The 24,605-nt window shown below is 38.4% G+C and overlaps 1 protein-coding gene across 3 annotated transcripts in view; it reads left to right on the top strand.

Moving 5' to 3' along the window:
- The first annotated feature begins 552 nt into the window (after positions 1-552).
- LOC111176630 (ATP-binding cassette sub-family C member 1-like) overlaps positions 553-24,605 on the top strand; it is an 80,287-nt gene continuing 56,234 nt past the window's right edge. The window contains exons 1-5 of one of the 3 annotated variants that reach the window (XM_022577359.3): positions 553-1,187; positions 6,237-6,298; positions 13,417-13,564; positions 14,294-14,436; positions 19,715-19,892. In XM_022577359.3, coding sequence (XP_022433067.2) covers positions 1,116-1,187; positions 6,237-6,298; positions 13,417-13,564; positions 14,294-14,436; positions 19,715-19,892 — 603 coding nt within the window. In that variant the 5' untranslated portion in view covers positions 553-1,115. Of the gene's footprint in view, positions 1,188-6,236; positions 6,299-7,125; positions 13,565-14,293; positions 14,437-19,714; positions 19,893-24,605 lie in introns of all 3 variants that reach the window. The other 2 variants (XM_022577441.2, XM_089910385.1) reach the window with 2 other exon arrangements.

The raw sequence follows: 24,605 nt of genomic DNA, 5'->3' as shown, positions 1-24,605 counted from the left end.
GACTTTAATTCCATGAGGTATCGTTTGGTCTAATCCTCATGTAGACATTTTTGGTACCTCAGTTTGATCCATTCTGTGGGCAGGCTAAAACTCCCGGTAAGTAACATCTTTTGAACGCCTTTCTCAAGGATGCTGGCCTTTTCTTTTCCTATATACTCAATTCTTTCCATTTACCTCTAATATTAATTTCAAGAAGCAGACAGAATGTTCCTTGGTCCTGAAACATAATACAAACACAGTACCCATCCTTGTAAAATTATCACATGGCCTTATCCTCATTATACAGAATTCTTAAAATTACTCCCTCTTCTGTTATTTCACCTTCTTACTGAACTGAAACAAACTATTTCATTAGACCATTAGACACATCTCATGGAAAGTGATTTGTTGCATACACCAATACTTATTTATACAAGGTTCATGTCCCATCAATATTTATTAAAAGTCAAAATGCTATTCTTCTTAATTTTCATATCCCCATTTATGTCATGTATTTCATTTAGTTCTTTGCTAATCCTATACTACGAAGTTTTCCCATTTATTACATAGCTTTATGATTAATTTGAAAAGTAAAATTTAGATTCCCTATACTGTTATTATTTTGTAATACTAAGGGAAGCATTTCATTAGTTTCTAATTTTAAAGCCCTTGCAGTTTAGTTCACTCTGTAAAATTCTGCTGAAACCTGTTGTCCTTAACAATTTTCTGTAGAGGACAGCTGTTAATACTGTTTGCAAACACCTAAATGTCATCCCAAGGAAGAAAGAGCTTTCTGCTTCTATTATAAAGGGACACATTTTCTAACAGAGCAACCCTGGAAATTGAGAAGTGAGAATTACCGAGTCAAGTGCAAATTCCCCCAAAGGCAGAGATCTTTGGCCTCTGCAGAAGGTCCCACTTCTTCCCGCTCCGCCCCGCCCTTTCCTCCCTCCGTTCCCCGCCGCCGCCCAGGGCGCTCGCTGGAAGGGCTGGTGGAGGGTAGGGCGACAGCTGATTCCCGGGCCGAGTGCTCGCGTCCTCCCACCTTCCAGGCGCCGAATTGACCATCCCCAGCCAAGAGAGGTGACAGCCGCGGACCTCTATCCGCTTCCCGTCGCCGGGAGCCCGCGCGGACCATGTTTTCCAGCTTGGGGAGGTGGAGCGCCAGCGGCTCCTACCAGCGGCTCCCCCGAGGCCCCGAGGCGCAGGTAAAGATTCCCGGTGGAGGTGCGGGAGGCGGGACGGTTTTCTGGCCAATCTGGCGGCGAGGGGAAGCGGGGAGAGCTGATTGTCCAGACCCTGAAACGCGAACTGGTGTCTTAGATCGTAATCACACAGGGACAGCACAGACTCAGACGCGCACGCACACACACAGACACACACACAGTCGGGAGAGCTGAGATCAGACCCCAGGATGGTGTGAAACTTCAGCCAGCGCGATCTCAGTCAAGGTGGCTGCTGGAGGAGAGAAAGCAGCATCTTTGAAGGTCTAAGTGACTCCACTGTTTGCAAACAGAAGCAAACATTTGAGAAAGGAATGAATGGACCTGACTTCGGCTGAAGGAGTAGAGGTTGGGATGGGACTCTAAAACCAGTGATAGAGCCCGTTAAAACCACAGGAGAGATCTGGGATAAATAAACTCTGTGTGTCAACTGACATGGTGTTGGGACACTGAGGCCTGGGGCAAATCCAAAAACTGCAGACATTTGACTGTGCCTTGCTACCCTCCCCCCTGGCCCCCATAACACTTGCTCCTTTCACAATAGAAGTCATGTGCTAAGGCAGTAGTACAGGGAAATGAAACCTGCAGTTGTGTATCAGGAGCAATTTCCCTAATAAAAATTCTCTTTGTTTTACTTCTCATCACCTCACAAGACCGGGTCTTAGAACTAGCCCTTAACACATGTAGTTCTGTAGTACTACAAAGGAAAAAAAAAAAAGATTTCAGAGGACCTTGTTCTAATCCTGGCTTTTGTTATTAACCCCAAGTGTCATGAATATGATAGCTATTCTTCTGATTACATATGAAACTATAAATTTCTTTAAAAGTAAAGCAAATTATATTTAAATCTATAAAATATAGGCGTTGAATAAGTCCCTTAAAAATGTGCAAGCGCTCCACCAGGACAATATACCTATTTTATTTTAGACGTAGAAGGCTTAATCAGGCACACTGGTTTAACATCATTAGTCTAACCACAGAGGTGGCCAAAGGCAGTGAATTGCAAATAGGTGGAGTGGGAAATTATAAAACTCAAACAATTCCCTCACCCCAAATTCTAGTGGATTCTTCCTCTAAGATTCCAACAATGTTTATTTCCTTGACTATTACTCAACCTCAATAGCTTTATGGACCAAGAATCCATTTGGGCAAGATTGAAAATACTCATTTTCTATTTGTTACTTCTATGATGCCAAGTTAAAAAAAAATTGATGGCTTCAAAGCATGTTGAAAACCTTGTATGATTACATTTCATTGCTGAGACTTTATATTTTTGACATAATAGATCTCAGATAAAAATCCCAACCTGACCTGTAAGCCAAGAACTTGACCTTCTGATTGAATTTCTAGGGCTGGCATAGTGACCCATGAATAGAAAACCTCTAAAAATTTTTATTGGCAGTGATTAACATTCATTCATTCATATATTCATTCATCTAGAACATGTTATGAGCTGGGCCCTGGAAATATAAATGTAGATCAAACATAGCTTCTGTCCTCCGGAGAAACTAAGTCTAGCAGGAGAGAAGTACCTGTAGGCAAATGATTGGATAGTCAGGTAAGAGTGAGGGTAAATTCAGAGAGGGCAGATCTGAAGAGCCTTTAAACGATGTTAACACAGAACAAGAATCTGAGCATTGGAGGTTGGGATGGAGGAGAGGAATCACCAAAGGCAATAAATCCTACAGAGGATTGGACCACAAGTAAGATGTAGCCAGGAGACGTGAAGTACAAGGAAGTGCACAAGAAGAAAAGTGTTTCTAAGCAGCAGCAAACAGCAACAGTGTGTAACAGGTAGAGCTGCGGGTGTAGAATTATGACTGGAAAATAGAATGAATTTACCGGATCCAATCCAGTGTCTTATACTTCTTAGTTGGAGGACTTTGGGCAAGTATTTTTAAACTCTAGGCCTTAGTTTCCTCTTCTATAAAATGGGGATGACAAAAATAGTCCCACCACAAAGACATGTTATATTTAATAATATACTTCGTACAGAATCTGGCGCAGAATAAGTGATTAAGAAACATAAGTTCCTTTTGCTTTCTAGATGTTTTCCCTTCTTCGTGAGCCTGTACAGACACTTTCCCATAACTTCCTTCACGATTCCCAGGATCCCCCTTTAATACCCACAAGGAAAGCACCTGAAGTTAGGGATTATGAGGTATTGTTAACTGTAGCAATCACACCACATCCTCAGGAGGCTGCATCTCAAGGTTGAACCCAAAGGAGATTGAGAGCAACACACTTCACTAAATCCTGGACCCAAGCTATGCTGTGGGCTAAACTTTCTGCTCCTCCATCATAATTCAGAAATAACAGGACCACCATTCAAATGAAAATTGCCCATAAGTCATTAATATTAAGGTGTGTTTATGGGATGCCTACTATATGCCCAGTGGTAGATAAGTACAAAGATAATAAAATAGCTTAGAAAACAAAGGCCTGTAGTGGGCCTGGGGAGATGAAAAAAATGAGAAATCATTTGGTGTCAGTTACATCTGCGGAGGAAGTGCTGTCAGAGTGAGAATAGGTGAGTTAGAAGGATTGCAAAATGGCCAATGGAGAAGATGGGAGTAAATTAGAACATTGGAAGATACTGTCAGAATTGTCATATCCTGGTTTTTAACATAGATGTTGCTTTGCAGCAATATATCAGTAAGAAACTCAGTGAGACCCATGTTATGAATTCAGTAATCATTTATTGAGAAGTCATTTATACATTCTTGGTGCTTGGTAAGGCTTAATTACGTTTACCAGATATTTTACCTGCCTGCCATTTCTTCTGGGATATAAATATGCTTGGAATTCACTGTAATAAATTCAGCATAAGATGCCTGACCCACATTTAAGGAAGCTATTTACCAGAGGACTCAAAGAGCCTCGTATAAGATGCTTTGACATGGAAAATGGGCCTAGAGCAAATATTAAGTCAAATACACAGTTCTTGACCTGCTAAAGTAACCTTATCTAGTAGCTTTGCAAGACTTTGGCCCTGAAAACGACAACCTTTTTTATTTAGCTAATGATTCTCTGGACCAGCTAGATCATGTCCTTTGGGTTACCTTGGCTGATCTCTGCTGAGCTCTCTCAGCATGTGCTATCGTCTGGAGAGTTGGCTGGTGGCTGGATAATGTAGGACCTATCTCCTCGTATGTCTGGCAGTTTTCAAGCTGTTGGCCAGGATGACCAGATGAGAACCTTGGTTCTCCTCCATGTGGTCTCTCATCCTCCAGGAGGTTAGCTGGGTCTCAGTCATGCGGTTCACTCAGGGTTCCAAGCATAGCAAGCCTCTTGAAGCTTAGAGTTGGAGTTCCCTTAATGTCACTCCTGTTGCATTCTCATAATCAAAACAAGAAGCAATGCCAGCCCAGATTCAAGGAGTGGGAAATAGAGTCTGTCTCTTGATGGGAAAAGCTGCAAAGAATTTGTAGCCGTTTGTAGTCAGACACAGAAATATATGTATTTTGGATGAGAATACAATCTTCACACTGGTGGCCAGTTATCAAATTGGCAACTCCCTGTAAAATAAAATGTGGCTTCCAGGTTAATCAGAGAGTTTTCAGAACATTTTCCCTACTGATATATGCATTGATACTTATTTTCCAAATAATATGTTTGGTAACAAGAGTTATGACAATTTTATAGTTCCCATGTTTGCATGGTTATTTGGAGCCACCATGTGATAAATGTTTTACGTTTGTCACAGCATTTACTTCTTGAAACAATCATATAAGGATAGATACCAATTTGCTAAATTAGAGCTTACCCTTGAACAACACAGAGGTTAAGGGTGCCAAGCCTCATCAAAGTTGAAAATTCACATGTAACTTATAGTCGGCTTTCCATATATGCTGTTCCTCCGCGTCCAAAGTTCCTCATCCACAGATTCAAGCAACCCTTGATTGTGTAGTACTTACTATTGAAAGCAGTCCAAATGTTCAAATCCATGCAGTTCAAACTCATGTTGTTCAAGGGTCAACTCTGTGTGTGTGTGTGTATACACACACATATATTTCTTCAAAGATTTAGAGTATACCGTTTGCTATAACTAAGAGAACAGATTTGGAGTGAGTATTATGTTTTCTCCTCTATAGTCGGGACATCTTACTGTACAGGATGAAACACTGTTTCACTTATTACTTCTAGAATCAGAATTTTTTTAAATGTGGTAAACACTTTTTCAATATGAAATCAGAACTGGATTAGAGAGGATCAATGCAAAAATTGTTATATGGGACAGTTTCTAAGAATGAAATTTAATATTGTGATTAGTTTAACTTTTTAAAAGACACAGATTGATGCTGACCTTAAAAATGTAAAATTATGACTTTTGAGAACTTCCCTTTTAAACCCCTCCTCTTTTGGTTGAACTCACCAGGTCAATGGGAAGAATTTTATGGAAATATTATAACTTCCCCAAATAATATGCAATAGTGATAAATATATAATTGTGTGTATGTTTATACATTTATACAAATTATGTAATTGAACACATACAGAAGTTAGTAAACCAAATGCCTGTTATAGTCTATTATTTTTCTATTTTTCAGAAGAAAGCCAAAACTGTTTTTAATTTAGCAATTAAAATGTTTTAAATTTAGCTTATACATATATGTAAGCTAAATTATGTGTGTATATATGTATTCATATACATAAGCATATGCATACATATATACACAGTCATAAATTCAAGGAGCTATGTATATATATATGTGTGTGTGTATATATTTATAGAGAGAGAGAGGAAGTAATGGGAATTTTAGAAATAATTTTCCTTTTCTACATGGTTTCTTGCTATGTAAGCATTTGTAATGTTGGGAGAAATCTTAAAATTTTTCTAGTGCAACCACTGTCCAAGAATATCTTAATTGTATTCCTTAAAGATTATGATATCAACGTAACTGAAACATAAATGATTTCATGTCTACTCTTCCACTTGCTGACAAAGATATTTCAAATGTAAAATAGACATTTTCTTCATACAATAGCTGTTTTATATATATATATTTTGTTTTGTTTTGTTTTGTTTTTTAGAAATGCAGTCCAGAGAAAAGTGCTTCATTCTTCAGTAAGATGACCTATTCCTGGTTTAGCAGGTAGGAATTTTACTAATTTATCTGTAGTATACCACACTGAGGAAGATTCCGAGCAAAATGACACCTACATGTTATTCCTTTAATCTAAGCATGAATATTTTTACAAAATAACTTTGTAAAGCTTTTCTTCTCATATTATTTATTACAAAAAAAAATCACATATAGTAACATACTAAATAGTTCCACAGATAAGACTACTAATACTCCTGTAATAAGGCTGCCCCTTTATAGGATTTGTATCCCTGTTAGCACTAGGGAAGGGCCAAAAAAAAAAAAGTATATATATATATATATATATATATATATATATATATCTCCATCAAATATGTTACCCACTTTATACATTTTATTTCATTTAATTCTCCCCTATGTCCTATGAGATAGGCTTTAACAGATGAGAAAATCTGAGGCTCAGGAAGAGGAAGTAACTTGTCCATTGATACCCATGTAGGAGCACACTGACCTGATGTTAGAAGTCAGTTTTTTTGAGTTCATGTTTCACACTTTTGTTTGCTTGTTTGTTCGTTTCATTATTCTACTCTTTACTGGAAATGCTCTCTTATATACTTATGTATACTACTATTAAAACACACAATCATTTTTGTAAGACATATAATGTGATTCTTCTCATAGAGTAATTCATCTATAATGTGTGATGAAGGCTTTAACACAAGAATTACATCATATTAAATGAGAAGAGTTGATTTTTTTCTAATTTTATAAATTCAGAAGCTTTCTTTAGAAATGTATTTACTTTCCCCACAGAAATTTTATGATAATATGAAACTAAGTTTATCATCTTAATGCTTCTTTTTTTTTTTTTGCAGTACGCAGGCCTCTCACTGTTGCGGCCTCTCCTGCCTCAGAGCACAGGCTCCGGACGCGCAAGCCCAGCGGCCATGGCCCACGGGCCCAGCCGCTCCGCGGCATGCGGGATCCTTCCGGACCGAGGCACGAACCCGCGTCCCCTGCATCGGCAGGCGGGCTCCCAACCACTGTGCCACCAGGGAAGCCCCATCTTAATGCTTCTTGATCTTTAGTTGGTAGAAACAAAATTGCCCAATTTGATCTACAAATATGTTCTCAAGAGTAGCCGAATAGTGTAAAAGAAAAGTTTGGTTGTATACTAGATGCCCTACATTATGCTGACTTTTAAAAATGCAGACATAAATGACCTAGATCCTGTCTTCCAGGAATTCATAGTAGAATTAGAAAGATTAAGAAGTACAGTATCAATTACCCAAAAAAAGCAAAAGGTAGTATAAACATGATGGAGAAACAATTTTCAGGAGTGTCATCTAACCAAGTTTGCACAGTTTGGGAATGTTTCACAAGTGATTAATGGTTTAACCCAACATTTAAAAGGTGTAGGGGTGAGCCACGTGGCATTCCAAGTTGAGCAGATACCATATGCAAACCACAGAGGCAGAGGAGAACTGACCCTTCCACATTGCAGAGTGTTGGTGTGGCAAGCCATCAAGCTGGAAGGACAGATCAGAAAGAGTTCTCTAGGACATCCTGAAGATAGTGGGAAGCCAGGGAAGGATTTTAAATAGAGAGTGACATACTATTTGCACTTCAGAAAAATCACCTTTGCAATTCTGTGGATATGATATGTAGGAGATGAAAATGGAGACGGAGAGCGAGGTTAAAGGGCTCTTTGGGTATCCTGATAGATTTATGGTTACCATCTGAACTGCGGTAATGATAATGATGAAGAGGAAGGAACAGATTCAAGAGCTATTTAAGAGAGAGAGTTGGTTGGTTGAGGAAATTGAGGAACTGGGAAAAGTGTTGAATAAATCTCAATTTCTGGCTCAGCTAACTGAGAGGATTAGGTGTTGTAAAAAATTTTGTGAATTCGGTTTGGGGAAGTTTCAATTTCCGGTGCCTGACTCATTCCCATAAAAAATATCTACGGAAAAGTAGCTCTCAGACCTATGGATGTGAATTTGAGGGTCACTGACCGTAGATCAGTAGTTGAAGCCATGAGCATGATTGAGATCATCCAGAAGGAGAGCCTATTGAATAGGATGAACAAACAGTACATTGGGAATTCTCAGTATTTAAACAGTGAGAGGAGGGGGAATCTACAAAGGAAGCTAAGTACTCAGAATATGAGAGACAAACCAAAGAAAGCATGTGATTGCAAGCTAGGGAAACTGTCAAAAAAGGAGAAACACGAAGTGACCAATAGGGCTAAATACTGAAAAGGAGTAAATTGAAATAAGAGCTGAGTATATTCTCCATTGTAAAGATGATTGGTGATTTTTATGAAAGCTGTTGAAGTAGAGAACTGGTATACTTGATGAGCAAATAATTGGGCAGAAGAGGTTGAATTATGATTAGAATTCCAAGTTATACAAATCTAGGAATCACTTAGAGGATGGCAAAAATTTTACACCAATATGCTACGTTAAGTTATGCACTAGAAAAAAATAAAGATTAAATATAAATGTAAATGTGGGCTATTTACAGTTAACGATTTTGATTTTTCAAATTTGTGTATGTGTAGATATGTTTTCCAAACCTGAGTTCTGTCTCATCCATGAATTGAGAGAAAGAGTGATGTCTACACTGGCTTTAAAAATTTCAGACTGTCATTTTTTTGGTGGGGGGAGCGCGGATTTTTCTTTCCATTTTATTTTCATGCTTTGCCTTTTAAAAAAAAATCACTGAGGGGCTTCCCTGGTGGCGCAGTGGTTGACAGTCCGCCTGCCGATGCAGGGGACACGGGTTCGTGCCCCGGTCCGGGAAGACCCCACATGCCGCGGAATGGCTGGGCCCGTGAGCCATGGCCGCTGAGCCTGCGCATCCGGAGCCTGTGCTCTGCAAACGGGAGAGGCCACAACAGTGAGAGGCCCGCGTAAAACACACACACACACACACACAAATCCCTGACATTGCCCTTGTCAGATTCCATACACAATTTTGTATCCTGCTTTTCAAATATACCGTTATAATAAGTTTTTTCTTTCTTTTTTAAATTAATTTTTATTAGAGTATAGTTGCTTTGCAATGTTGTGTTAGTTTCTAATGTATAGCAAAGTGAATCAGCTATACGTTTACATATATCCCCTCTTTTTTGGATTTCCTTCCCATTTAGGTCACCACAGAGCACTGAGTAGAGTTCCCTGTGCTATACAGTTGGTTCTCATTAGTTACCTGTTTTATACATAGTTATCAGAGTGTCATTTTTAAGTCACAGACTATCACAGAATGTGAAAGATGCAAATAATTTTAAGTAAATGTACTTTAAAACTTTTATATCAAGTTATAAAAACTATATGCATTTATATTAAACATTACAAACACCATTTTAGGAGGCCTAAAGCAAAAAGCTGAAATTAAATGTAATAAGCAAGATAAAACATAGCAAATTTTAAAATATGGCAATGCAATAGCTTGAAGTCCATATCTTAGATCAAATAGGCAATAATTTTTGAATATCGCATTTATTTTCTGTTTAAATTTAACATCTCAGCACTAGATAGGAGATATTTTCATGGCATGCCATTATCTGAAACTATCATTGGCGTTAATGTAATGTGGTTTCTTATCTGGTGATCAAACAATTGCATCTGAAACATAGCTATTGTTCAAGAGAATGTCTCTTTGAAGACAGTGGTTAATTGTGTTCTCAGATCTGTTCTTTGAGTTACAGAATGAAGTCAGAAATTATTTCCTAGGCCAAATGCAAGCTCCCATAATTATATGAATAGCTCAATTAAAATGTACTCAGATGATACAAACAATTAGCAAATTATATGCTTATGAGCCTTAATCCCTAAGGCAGTAGCTGTCTAGATCATGTTGATGATCAAGTAATTATGAAGGCTTTATTAGCAAATATAATTTGTCATCAGTGTATAATAATCATGGTCATAGAATAATCCCCCTGACATACATGGAAAAATCTAGTTAAAGTTCTTATAGGTCACAGTTGAATAATAATTTTAACCAGGGATACACTATTCAATCTGTCCTACCTTTTGCTCACATATTAATAAAACTTGTACATTTCCTAACTTTGTCCTATCCTACGATTTTTGTACAGACTGTCTTGCCTTTTCCCATTACACAATCACCCCTTTCCAGAAATGTTTAAAAATGTAATTAGCGGGCTTCCCTGATGGCACAGTGGTTGAGAGTCCGCCTGCCGATGCAGGGGACACGGGTTCGTGCCGCGGTCCGGAAAGATCCCACGTGCAGTGGAGTGGCTGGGCCCGTGAGCCATGGCCGCTGAGCCTGCGCGTCCGGAGCCTGTGCTCCGCAAAGGGAGAGGCCACAACAGTGAGAGGCCCGCGAACCCAAAAAAAAAATTAAAAAAATGTAATTAACAATAATGAAAATGATGATGCTACTGTATTATCTATACTTTCCAAGTATTCAATTATTACTCATCTACAAAATTTACTTTTCATCTCATCCTCCTAGCCAACTGCCACTGGTTTACTACCTTTAACATCAGTTGGATGAGATACTTATGCACACTTGTTAATGTTAAATACGCTCAAAATTCTCTCTAATGTAACAAAATTGAATGCAGAGTAGAAATATTACACTTAATGACACTGTCCGCCTTTGGTTAAGTTAGCACTGGTGTATATCACATTTACAAACCTGTGGCCAGTCCCTAGAGTTCCTGCTGTTTAACCACCTGTAAAAATGGGAAATTAATATTGCTCTGCATGCTGTAGAGAGCTGTGAGTATCAAAGTAGTTTAAGTGAATGTCCTTTGAAAAGAAATATCAACCTAAAAAACACAAGGTGAATGTAAGTACCTTTATTATTGCTTTAGGACTAAAGTCCACAAGTTTGTGGGACCTCGTGCATGCTCCGTTTCACTCATTGGGAGGGTCAACTATTGGTCCTAGTTGCTTCCCCAAAGCTACTTCATCAACTGATTTAAAGAAACACCACTTCCTCTTTTCCTAGATGCTTATGTGTAAAAGTTAGACCAGAAGAGGGCAAAAGAGGTGGAAGAAGCACACACATAGCAAAAGGAAAGTCACAGCCGAACCCAAATACACCACAATCAATTCAGCTTAAGTGTCACTTTTAGATGCTGCATTATTTGGAGACACAGCATGAAAGCCAGGGGTCACTTATCCCCGTGAACCAAAACCGCTGAGTTTTGCATGGTTCTAACTCAAAATGCTGAAGCAGTAAATGTTATTAAAAATGCTTTTGTGAAAATCAATGCAATCTTATTTTGAAAATGAATATTTATTTTGTGGAACAGGATAGAAGGACTTAATATGACATAAAAGTAGTTTATTGCTTAATACGTTTTTAAAAGTGCACTGAAGGAAATTGTCCAGCATATTGAACCAACAGAGGCATGATTATGGAAGGTCCTTTCTTAGTACATTTAAGCCTTTTTGTTAATTATGAATTGTAATATGATATTAGACAGTGTAATAAAAGTAAAATTGAATCCAGTGGAGACTGGTTACCACAGGGTTTAAATCCATCCGAGGGTCAGTCAATTCAGATTGTTCAGTAACAATGGCAATGAAAGCAGTTCCAATTTGGAGTAGTGTAATACTTTGTTATGGTCTCTTGGACTAATATACTTTGTAATGGAAAAAACTGAAGCTATAGAGTCAGAAGGCCTGGGTTTAAATGGTAGTTTAATTTCTTATTGAGTGAGTCATGTCATCAAGCTCAAAACTGAGTATATCTGAACTATATTACTTAGCAGTGTGTTTGGCTTCAGGTAACAGAATAGTCAAATAATAATAGCTTAAATAGATATGTATTTATTTTCTTACGTTATTGGGTAGTTCACCAGCAGGGAATAGGCTGGTGAACTACCTCAGAGATGTTATCAAGGACCCAGGCTTTTTCTATCTTTCCACCCTCCATTTCTAGTGTTTGGCTTTTCACCCATAGTGGCAAAGATGGCTTCTCCATCTCAGACCATTATGTCTTCAGTACAGGGAGGAAGGAGGAAGGTGCAGGAAAAGGAAGGCAAGCATTTTCTCCTTTTGAAGTTTTGTGTCTTTTTTTGGGGGGGGGCCATGCGGCCCAGCTTGCGGGATCTCAGTTCCCCCACCAGGGATTGAACCCCGGTCACGGCAGTGAGAGTGTGGACTCCTAACCACTAGGCCACCAGGGAACTCCCTGTTTTGTGTTTTCTTTTGAAAAAGAAAGTTCTCCTCAGTAGACTTTTGTTTAGATTTCCTTAGCCATAACTGAGTTATATTATTTAATGCTAAGCAAAAAAGTAATGAGATTACCAGGACTGATTTAGGCCAATCATAGATCATAACTCTGTGGCTGGAATAAGGACTTACTCTGAGTTCAAGAGATTTTCAAATGAATAAATATCAAATTCCAGTTAGTAGGAAGAGATGAGGCAGAAGGGATGGGTGTAAGGTAAATATAAATCATTGTCTGCCACAATAACGTTCATGGTATAACTAGACCATGCACCTTTGTTTGCCTGGGAAAATCTCAGTTTAGACCCATTGTTTTTGCATAATGACTCACCATGTACTCTGGGGCAAGCTTTTTGAATGGAGGAATGTGGAAGTACTAAGAGGCTGGCAGTATCTTGCCGTACTTCTTAAGGCATCAGCTCCAAAATGGCTCTGTGACATTGACTCATATGCTGTGGATCAAAGTAAGTCATATGGCCAAGGCCTAAGTTTGTGGGGCAGATACAGCTACTCCACTTGGACATTCTGTAAAGTCAAGTGTCAAAGGGTATATATAGTCCCAGCAGAGGATGGATCCATTTCTCTTCTGATACAAGCCTAAAAAGCAAATATGGGTTTTGGCGTGAATACCTTGCTGTGAAAGTTAGCTATTTAAATTTCAGTAAGGGAGGTAGGGTAGGTGAGTGTCTCCAGTATGAGATGAGTAAATGAAGTTAGTGTTTCACTGAATAATTGGATATCTAAACAGCCCTATTAAAAGCTACGGAGGATTATTATACATTATTGAACTCCAGGATAGAGCTGTATGATTTTTCAAACACACTCTCTAGTCATTCCAACCTGATCAATAAAATAATTTATAAATCAAGAAGTCAAGCTAATGTGTGCAAAATTAGTTTTAACTTCATTATTGGTTTTGCTGAATTGTTTACCTTGCTCTTTCATTTTTAGAATAATTATTTTAGGCTATAAAAAACCTTTGGAAAGAGAGGATCTTTTCGAACTAAATGAAAGTGATTCCTCCTATATTGTGTGTCCCATCTTTGAAAAACAATGGAGGAAGGAAGTTCTAAAGAATCAAGAGAGGCAAAAAGTAAAGGTAATTAATTATTAAATTGTTAGTACTTAATGAAAAAACTAATAAAGCTTGTTCAAAATATGAGGTATCAATATAGAAAATTCCTTAAATATGTGAAATAACAAGCCATTTCTATAAGTATAATTGGTTGTTATTGCAGCTAATTTCTGCCATCAAATTATTAAGCATCTCTTCCCTGCAAAGCTCAGGAGCAAATGTGTTGATATGTATATAATTTTTGGCATCTCACCAATATCTTTCCTCATCCATCATGGCAAAGATGGTCTGCATATCTCAGAGAATCATGTCTGTTGGTCAAAGTAAATCATATAGTGGCCAAGGCCAAAGCTTGTGGGGCAGGGATAGGTTCTCCACATGTAGCATGATACACACACACACACACACACACACACACACACATATGAATATATATATAGTCTTTAGACTTCTCAAAAAGAAAATATAATTTGAAGATAAAAACTGTATTATTTAAACAGTTTCAAAACTCACAAAAGTGATAAAATAAAATATTTTTCCACTTATGCCATGTGGTATAAATAATGCCATGTGGTTTGGAGACATACCATACCAATGATATGGGCCATATTTTCAAGTTTAGCTGAATTTATTTTTTTGTTGTTGCTTTACTATCTTTGGAGTACAATACTAATTTTATGGTTAGTTTATATATATTTTATATATTAGTTCTGTTCCCTTTTCACATTGTTTTTATTTTCTTTAATTATGTAGTCATCTTTTCATAAAGAGGCACATACCAGGAAACCATCTCTGCTCCGTGCGTTGTGGAACACCTTTAAGTTTGTCCTGATTCAAGTTGCTTTATTCAGAGTGTTTGCTGATGTTCTGTCCTTCACTAGCCCACTCATAATGAAGTAAGTTGAAGCCTTGTTTTTTCTTCTTCCCACAGGAAAATGATAAGCAAATCATTCACTAAAAAAGAGTGAGATAGGTCCCAATTACAAATTTTATTTAGAATACGGCAGTCTATTACGTTTGCCTGTGATATGAATGTGAATTATGATACTATAGTGAGTAATTACTGAAACTTACCATGTACTAAGCACTGTTCTAAAAATCTTTATATTAATTATCTTATTTAATCTTTACAACAATCCTATGATGTAATAAGTAGTATTATACCCACTATCACAATGCAGAAACAAAGAATTTCTAGTACTTTGCCTAAGACCATACAGCTAGAAAATGCCAGAGTTACAATTCAAATCTAGGAAATCTGGCTTGAGTATATGTTTAGAAAATGAAAGGACACATACCTCTACTATTTTTCTTAGCTGTGGACTTTTGGGAATTGAAGTTTATCAGCCAAGGTAATAATATATAAATATATATGTATGTGTATATATTTATGTGTACACATAGAGAGAAAAAAATTAAAGAATTTCTATAATATTTCTATAGTATCTATACGCAAGGATTCACGGGCAGACGTTAAAATTGAGTCCTTGACTATAGGCTACCTTTTTCAAGGGGACATTTCCTTATCTCTGCCTGTCATATGAAGGAAACACAAGGAAACATTTTTTATGAACTAATAATTATATTTTTTGTTTTGAATAAGTTTTCTAGTTGGAGTTTTTAAGAACAATTTAATTCATGAAAATAGAATTAATCCTGAGTTGCCTGGATCCCAAATAATATTCAGGCACATATTTATCCAATATTTATTAAGCACTTACTACATGCCAAACTGTTCTAAGTAGACCATGGGGATAGAACAAAAATCAAAAAGTCCCTGCTCCGATGACACTTAGAAGGGAGAGATAAATAATAAACAAATGAATAAATATAAATTGTATTAAGAAATAATCAGTGCTAAGGAAAGCAAAGTGCGGCAAGGCAATAGGGTAGGGAATGCCAGTCTGGGGAACTGGAAGTTGTTTTTTTCTGTGAGGTGATTAGGGAGGACATTTGTTATAAGGTGAAATTTGAACAAAGTTCTAAAGGAAGTTAGGGAGGAAGCCAAGACCATATCTATTGCATGGCTAAAGCCGTGAGGCAGCAGCATACTTGGTGTCTTTGAGGACCCTTAGAAGGCAAGTGAGACTGGAGCAGGGAAGCTGAGAGGTCAGAAAAGGAAAGTGATAAGACTGAGGTCAGAAAGATTTGGGGGCTGGAAAAGATTTTGAAGGGCCTTATGGAACGTGATATATTAGAGGGGAAACCTTTGAAAGATTTTGAGCATAGAATGATATGATTAGACTTCAGTTTTACGGGAATCACTCTAGCTGCTGCACAGAGAATAAAGTAGAGCAAGAGTGGAAGAAGGAACAGCTAAGATAATCCAGGCAAAGTCAACGATGGCTTCAACTAGGTTGTAGCAATGAAGGTGGTCAGCTTCTGGCTTTATTTTAAAGGTAGAGTCAACATAATGCACTGATAGATTGAACGTAGGTTGAGAGAGGAAGAAAGGAGTCAAGGATGGCTTCCGAGTTTCTGTTAAATCACAAGGTAAATGAGTTACCATTTATGGAGGGTATGGAAGGCTCAAGTAGGGAGTGGAATTTGCTAAATTTGAAATATGTATGAGCCATTCTGCAGAAAAGAATTAAAACAGCAGACCTGACTGCTGTCCTTTGGAAGGCCTGTTTATAGGGCTGGCCTTTGGCTGGCAGTTGGAACTTGAATTTCAGGAGGGTTCCCACCACCTTAACTGATAGAAGTGGTTCAGTATCTCCAGACTGTTTATACAGTCAACATGGTCCGTGATGAATACCTGCTTTCCTTCCGAGAGTCTGGAATTTGGGCGTGTGTTAGGAAGAGGGTGCCCTGGATGCTGAGTCTTTAAAGGGCTTCCCTGGTGGACAACATTTCACATATTTGCCACAACTAGCTGCTGGGAGAATTAAGAGAGTTCTCTGTGACTCTACTGAGAGAGGACTTTTTGAAGCTTGTACCTGTTTTCCCCTAGACTTCACCCCATTCACCTTTTCTCTTTGTTAATTTTGTTTTGCATCCTTTCACCATAATAATTAATAGTCGTGGATATGACTATATGTTGAGTCCTAAAAGTTGTTCTAATGAATCATTTAACGAGGGAGTGGTCTTGGGGATCCCTGGCAGACATTTAGGTAAAAAGTTTGAATGAGCAATCGTCTACATAAGTTTGGAGTTAGGAAAGATATAGGCTAGAGTGATAAATGTGGGTACTGTTCCAAATTAGACTAGGTATATCAAGCTACTGTTCTGGATGAGCTCACCTTAGTTACAGTGAAGGGAAGTAAAGATGTCCACACAAAAAATCACAAGCTTTTTCAGTGTGTAGAGGTGGTGAAGACAGGGAAATCCATCAAAAGATAGTGAGAAGGAGTGGCTGGAACAGAGAGAGGAGAACCGAAAGAGAATGGTGTTAAGGAATCCAAGGGCAGAAGCTGTTTTATTGCTGTCAGAAAACTGTTTCTGTTGTTTTTACCCCAGAGTCTCTATTTGGTTCCCTTGTCTATAGACATATAAGCCAAATGTCTCCTGGATTAACTGTCCCCTCCTCCCACAGACAAGATAACAGATGTCTCATTCCCCCTGCCTCTGCCCGTCACCTCTGAATATTCCAGTTATTTTTAAGTAGTTACCACTGAGTAATTACCATTCACCTATAACCAGAAGTCCATCTATCAGAGATGCATTGGCCAGCGTCTTCTCTCCTGCCCTGTTCTGGTGATCTATTGCTGCAAAATGAGCCACTTCAAAACTAAGTGGTATAAAACAACCATGATTTTATTACGTGCATGATTTTGTGGACCAGGGCTTCAGAGAGAGATTGTTTTTCTCTGCTCCACAATGACTGGGGAATTCACTGAGTAGCTTGAAGAGTTGAGGTAGTTGTAGCAGCTCCAATAGAGACATACATCTGGGAACTTGGACCTAGCTGTTGGCTGAGTGATACCTTGATTCTTTTCTGCATCTGCTGGTACCAGAATGTGAAGATGGCTTCTAAACTTATATGCCTGTTGCCTGGGCTAAGATGGCTGGAAATGGTCATCTCTCTTTCCCTCTTTTTCTCTCTCTCCACAGCTTCTCTGAATGGTTAGCTTAAGCATTGAGGTCTCTGGTTAGTTGATCTTCTTACATAGCAGCTGGATGTTCCCAGAGTAAACATTCCAAGAAGTTTAGGCAAGTCGTTTTACGACCTAGACTTGGAAATCCCAGAATGTCACTTGGGCCATATTATTTTAGTCAAGCAATTCCTTAATTCAGCTCAGATCCAAAGGGAGGGGAATTAGGTTCAAATTCAAAATGAGAGGAGCAGCAAGTGATTCACAGCCATTCTTAGTCATGTTCTGATTTCCATTTGCCAATGACTGACTACAGCTTAAGAAACTCATTAGAGAATCTCACTGTGGTCACTCTCTCTGGAAATAGTTATAGACGATAGCAGTTCAGTGTCTGTATTGTTCCCAAATGTGCAGTCTGTGGGGTACTAAAGAATTATTAAGTCCTTGACTGTGGGGTAGAGAATTGTCTCCCTAATTTTGTCACACACTTTTTATAACATACTAGCTTGATCACACCTGCAAAACAGAAATTTCAACATTGCATTGAAATGAGTCAGTTGACATGTCTTTCACCCTGAGAAGACTATAAGTTCTTCCAGGAACTTATTCAATTTTTGTGTCCTTAGCTCCTAGCACAGAGCCTGGCACATAGAACGAAATACAATCCCTGAATGGATTACTGAGTAAATGGACTTATCCAAAGCTATGCTTTTCCAAGAAGCACTCATTCTAGAGTAGCTGAATAAGCTTACAATTCCCACACTGGGGAAGAATTGAGTCATCAGAATTTTATGAATTTCTATGATCATGTCTCATGTATAATAAATATATCAAAATTATACTTTCATTAATTTACTAGTAGAAGAAATTTGTTTCTTGTTGATCATGGTGCTTACTCTTTTTTCCCATTTATTGGGATTTTATTCTAATGTCAGTCAAACCAAAAAATGAGTATTTATATCTGATATCATGAATATAGATTTACGGTCTTTACTATGCCTTGATCACAGATTATTTACAGTATTTCCTGGAAATATTTTTAGTAGTTCCATATTAATATAGTACCTGGTGATGGTCATTTAGTTGTTTGATTTTATGAAACAGGAAACAGTCTAATTGATAGATGTATCTACAGTAAGAAGAATAGTGCTTCTTGTTCAGGAAATTTAATTCTGAGACCAAGAAGTTATTTAGTAAGTTGCTTTTGTAAAAATAATTTGGAGTCCCAATGGATGGCATCTGATAGACATCAACTAAAAATACAGAACCTGCTGTTGTATAATGTTTATGTGGGTTGTGGTCACTTCAAATAGTGATTTTCAGTGACTAGAGGTTTATAGTAGGATTTTTAGAGGCACTGGTATTATATTTGATTCTAAGGTACAATTTTAATAAAGATAATTTCTGAAGTATTTGGTTTATAAAGCAATTCGGGCAACATGAATTGCATTTAAGTATACATCTATTAACTGTCCAAGCTGTTAATAAAGTAGATTGAAGCTTAGATAATTAGAACCATCCCCATTGTCTAGGTGTACCCAGCATTGACCTTAATCACGATGACCATGTTGTTACCAAACTTAAGAGGAAATAAGTAAAGGTAGAGGAGAGGGAAATTGGATATGCATAAAAGTAATAAAAGGTGAGCTATAATTCAGGCCTTTAAAGAAACAGTGTCATTTTGCCATGCTAAGAGATTCTCTACTTAAGTTCTAATTGTCATGTTTCCCTATATTTAACAAAATGCATGATTTCAGCAAAAAAAAAAAAAAAAAGAACTTTTAAATGTCTCTGTGTCTCAATTTTCATGATGAAGTTAGGCCAGAACATTTAATTATTTGATGAGATTGCCATATGAAAACTAGAAAATATCCTTCTACCCACAAGCCTGCGATAATAATTGTTGATTCTATTTATTATATATGCTTGAGTAAAAATAAAGGGGGAAAGGATGCCAAATTGGGCAAGTAAAAAAAGAACAGGCAAGAGTATGTGTGTGTGTGTGTGTATGTGTGTGTGTGTGTGTATGTGTGTGTGTGTGTGTGTGTAACATTTTGACAGCACTTAATTCACATAAGCATTTTATTACTTCAGATGTTTAACATTTCTTCCCTTTTCTCAATTTGCATATGACATTCAGGCAAATGATCATTTTCTGTGAACACCGCCCAGATTTTGGCTGGAGTGGCTATGGTTATGCTTTGGCACTTTTTGTCATAGTCTTCTTGCAAACCCTGATCCTTCAGCAGTACCAACGTTTTAACATGCTCACTTCAGCAAAAATTAAGACAGCTGTAATTGGACTGATCTACAAGAAGGTAAAAGATTAAAGAAATTCCCAATTTCTAAATGAACCGTATCCTTATGTGCTTTCAAATAAGGGATCTGGAAAAATAGAAGTGTATATTAAAAAGTTCTAGTGTGTCCTTTGAACATACATTTATTTTGCTATGAAAGAACTTTGACTCATCAATATTGGTTGCATTAATTTCTTTATAGGGTCCTCTTTCTATAGTCCCTGAAACTTCTAGTCAACTCTAATCCATGAAATTAAGTGATATTCTGTGTCCACTGTTACATCACTTAACTCCTCCTCAGAAAATGAATGGAATTGAATGTTTTATGGTTGTCTATATTTATGTATCAATAAAATTTCTTTCCATGATCATGTGCCATCTACAGAGTACCTTTTACTTCCTCTGCTCACTCTGTCTTTTCATGCAACAAAGCCATCCTTCTCTCTACAGTCGTTACCTATTTCTCTTTGAGTCTAAGCCCTCTCCCACCCACCCCAAAACCTAGCTGATCCTTATACCTAGCATGACCCTAAAGTTTAATTTGTCCTTTCTTGAAAATACAATTTTAAATACCACCTCTTTACCATTCAGAGCCTTTTATTTACATGATAGTTATAAACAAAGAGTTTCCTCCCTCTCATAGTTATCACTGAGTTATTAAATCAACAGGTGTATTTTGCCTTCTTAGTCTGTACTCCTCTATAAATTGTGGGCTCTTCAGATTTGGAATAGAAACTTTTTAACCTGTTGTACCTTTATCATCTAAGAGAGTGGCTTTTACACATTTTTATAAAAGCTGGAAGACTGAGTAAGTGAATAAATGAGCCATTGCCTTCAAGAAATTGGGGAGAACTATTAACATACATAATAAATGTGTGGAACTTAATGCAGATATTATAAGAGATCAGATAAGCAGGAAATCTACAATGTGTGTAGGCAGTTAAGGAAGGTTTCACATAGAAAGGAGACTTGAAATAGTCTTTCGGAAAGCTGTAGGGTTTGTGTAAGTGGAAGGAAATATAATTTGGGTTGACCTGGGCATGAAGTGTTCCAGACCATTTGGCCATATTAGGCCAAAATGGAGGCATAGAGTGATTTTAGAGACTCTGGAATGACCCAAGCTCAATTGAGCCAGGAAATACTGAACTTGAAGTAGAGCTAGCTCTGTATAACGTAGCCCAGATACAGGGTCAGAGAGGCTGCCCCAGTTGTAATTTTAATGGCTGTAAATTCTGCGAATTTACAGAATCCAAATATGGAGAAAAGATTGATCAAAGAGTCTAGGAATCAGTTTAAATGCTAACATTTGTTTTCGATATATGGTCTATATGGAACAGGACTTCATTCATTGATTAAAGCATTGGAGTTTAGGTATAGGATTTGGGTGCATTTACAAGCATAAAAGAGTAGATTGCGGTAGAAATTGGAGCAAACTGTCCGAAATTAAAAGGAAAATCAAGTGCTATGGGTGAGTCCATTATAAGAGCAAAAAGACCCTGGAGATAATGTAAGAGGGAACAGAGTCTACAGGAGTGAGACTGTATGGGTCCTTAGAGAATGTTTAATAACAAAGGGCACTCAAGGATCAAAGGAATACAGCAATCAAGCTGGTTCAGTGGATCCTGCAGTAGGGATTAAGATTTAATTCTAACTCCATCAGACAAAAGCGGAAGATATTAGTAGTGACCTGTAGTGCTAGGATGCTCTGGGACAGCCCATGCAGGTGGCACAAATATAAGGCAGTCTTTCTTCTGAGTCTCTTATCCTATATCCGCTTTCCAGAGGGACTAACTGGGGTTGCTAAATTTCCCTTCTCCTATACAGATTTTAGGATTCTGATTTTTGTCATATTTAGATAACTTCAAGATCCTAAATGGCTCTCATAGTGGCACCAGATGACCCATGTTCATCTGACATTGGCCCTCCTTCATCAGGGATTTGTCGTTACACTGGGTTAAAGCTGGTCTCACACCTTTTTCTTGGTGAGGAAGGGAGGTGTTTGAAAGCTCTTGTTCTGTATCCATCCACATGACTGCTGCTACTTTGGAGTAAAGTTCAGGGAACATCATTTTTTAAGGTTTGTGGGGAAGAACACAGGCCTCCTTCCACTTGATCACTGCACGAGTCTTTGGGTCTTAAAACTCAGGTTTTGTTACCCCTTAGCTCTCCGTTGCAAGCTCCATGGGAATTCTTTTTTTTTTTTTTTTGCGGTACGCGGGCCTCTCACTGTTGTGGCTTCTCCCGTTGCGGAGCACAGGCTCCGGGCGCGCAGGCTCAGTGGTCATGGCTCACGGGCCCAGCCGCTCCGCGGCACGTGGGATCTTCCTGGACCGGGGCGCGAACCCGTGTCCCCTGCATCGGCAGGTGGACTCTCCACCACTGCGCCACCAGGGAAGCCCTCCATGGGAATTCTTGAGGACTAAGAAACAAGACATGGTTCAAAAGCAGCATCAGTTAGTCCTGGGCTTAATGTGGGCAGTCTGAGGGCATTCTTCCATCAAATACCATCCAGTAGGAGTTTCAGTGATTTTTAAAATATTCTATATCCACATTGCCCAGTATTGTAACCACTAGTCATATGGCTGTTAAACCCTTGAAACTGAAACGTGGCTAGTAAGGGTAAGGAAGTAGATTTTTAATTTCAATTAAATTTAAGTTTAATAACCGTGTCTAGACTGTCTACATTTGTGGCTTAAAGGTTTATTCTTTCCTTAATTGTGGGAAGTATATAATATAAAGAAAACTGATAAAATTCTGTTTCCATTCTTTAAAATAGATATGCTTAAGTGCGGTCAGAAGGAGGAGAGAGAAAGAAAATCCTGGCATACTTTCTTTGCATCCAAAGGAACTGAAGAAAAATGAATTCTCATAGATTTATGAGGATCCACCTTTACGAACACTATGACTCATTAGAAGTATGGCAACCACTGTTTGAGACTCACTGGGATAGAAGTGTTTAGGTCCCAGCAAGTTCTAAATTATATGATGTCTATGACTTACAGCTAGGATGGTCAGGAAAAATAGTTCAGGAAATAAAGATATGAACCAGGGCCGTGGCAATGAGTCCAGAAAGGAACAAATACATGAGGGAGAATGTGAAATTGTAAAACAAATTTCATCATCATAAGATGAAATGAACCATTAGTGAATTGAGCTCAGTGATAAAAAGATATTTCCAGTCCATAAAAAGGGTTTTTGAGGTTGGAAGCCATATCTGGTTTATCTGGGTCTTCTTAGAGCATAATTCAATCAATGAAATGAATGAAGTTTCAAAAAGTGATGAGTCACATAGTTGTGTTACAGATCCTCCTGAGTGGGTCCCCAACAAGGGTCCTTCTGTCCAGTGTCCTTCGAGCCAACCAAGTTTGGGTTAGGAGCAAAGGAAAGCTTTATTCTCTGATCAGATAACGGAGAGATGGGAGCTCGCTCTAGAGCAGGGGTCCACAATCCCCCCCCCCCCCCGGACCCCCAGTCCGTGGAAGAATTTTCTTCCAGGAAACCAGTCCTTGGGGACCGCTGCTCTACAGCACAGGGCTCTCCCGACAGGCTGGCGGGGAGGGGAGGGGGCGGGGTTCTTGCTGGGTGGTTGCAGCTGTGCTGCTCAGGCTCCTGATCAAGGTGCCAGGCCCAACATCTCTGCTCGCGGTCCGCTGCTGCCATCTTGGATTAAGTGTCATGCGTGGCTACTGCACCCCGACACCGAGCATCGTTGTAGGCTCAGCCGTTTCCTTTCTCAGGAGGAACTCTGGTCTGAAGGGCTGGGTGCAAGGCCTCTGCACACTGTCCCCTGGGAGCAAGTGAGACTAGACTAAACACCCAGGGAAAGGGAAGAAAAAAGGTTAGACTTTATTGTATTACCCAGTCCCCTTAGAATTGTTTTTTTTTTTTTTAACATCTTTATTGGGGTATAATTGCTTTACAATGGTGTGTTAGTTTCTGCTTTATAACAAAGTGAATCAGTTATGCATATACATATGTTCCCATATCTCTTCCCTCTTGCGTCTCCCTCCCTCCCACTAGAATTGTTAATGGGTTTTGCCGGTGACAGTTGTGCTTTGTGTGTTTTCCAAAAGGAGGGTATTTATTTGGTTCCTTGGATAATTTGATGATTTTGAATTACTCATTCTTTTAGTATTTTCATAAATACTAAGTGTGGTTTATCTTTTCCTTCTAGAAAAGTGGGAGAAAAGAGTTTATATTTGTTTCTAATAGTGAGTTGGGGGTGGGTGCTATTAGAGATCAATGGATCTCTCTTAAAAAATGCTATAGTCTTAATGAAATGAGAATAACTGTTCTTGGATTTCCATTGTTTTACTTGGCCATTTTAAATGGTCAATAACTTATTAAGGGAGTTTACAAAGCTATATTTGGAGGAGGTGTGGATAGAAGCCTAACTATTGTTGTGATTAGTATTTTTTCCTTTTTTCCTCTTATGGGAGCAGTATTTATTCTGTTTTATCATCAGCACCACTGTGCCCCTTAGAAGTCAGTAGCAGAAATGTAAAGGATTCAACACTGCAGTAGCCATAGGGCTTAGGGGGATCCTGACACTTTGTGAAACTCCCAGGTCTGTGCATCTCCTCCAGCAGCCCCATGACCTCCCACACGCACTGAGCCCCTTGGCTTTAAGCTAGGGAATGTTACAAGTGTTCCACTGAAGGCCCTGCCTACTTTTTTTCCAGATGGGCTTTTCCTCTGGCTTTGTATTAGTCATTTATTGAATAAATAGATCTT

This window comes from Delphinapterus leucas, chromosome 4 (genome assembly GCF_059928025.1).
Source record: "Delphinapterus leucas isolate spDelLeu-1000000601 "Yukka" chromosome 4, BTC_Dleu_Yukka2, whole genome shotgun sequence".
In the NCBI taxonomy this organism is placed as follows: Eukaryota; Metazoa; Chordata; class Mammalia; order Artiodactyla; family Monodontidae; genus Delphinapterus; species Delphinapterus leucas.
Note: the sequence above shows the minus strand (reverse complement) of the source record. Positions and strands in the feature narration are given on the sequence as shown.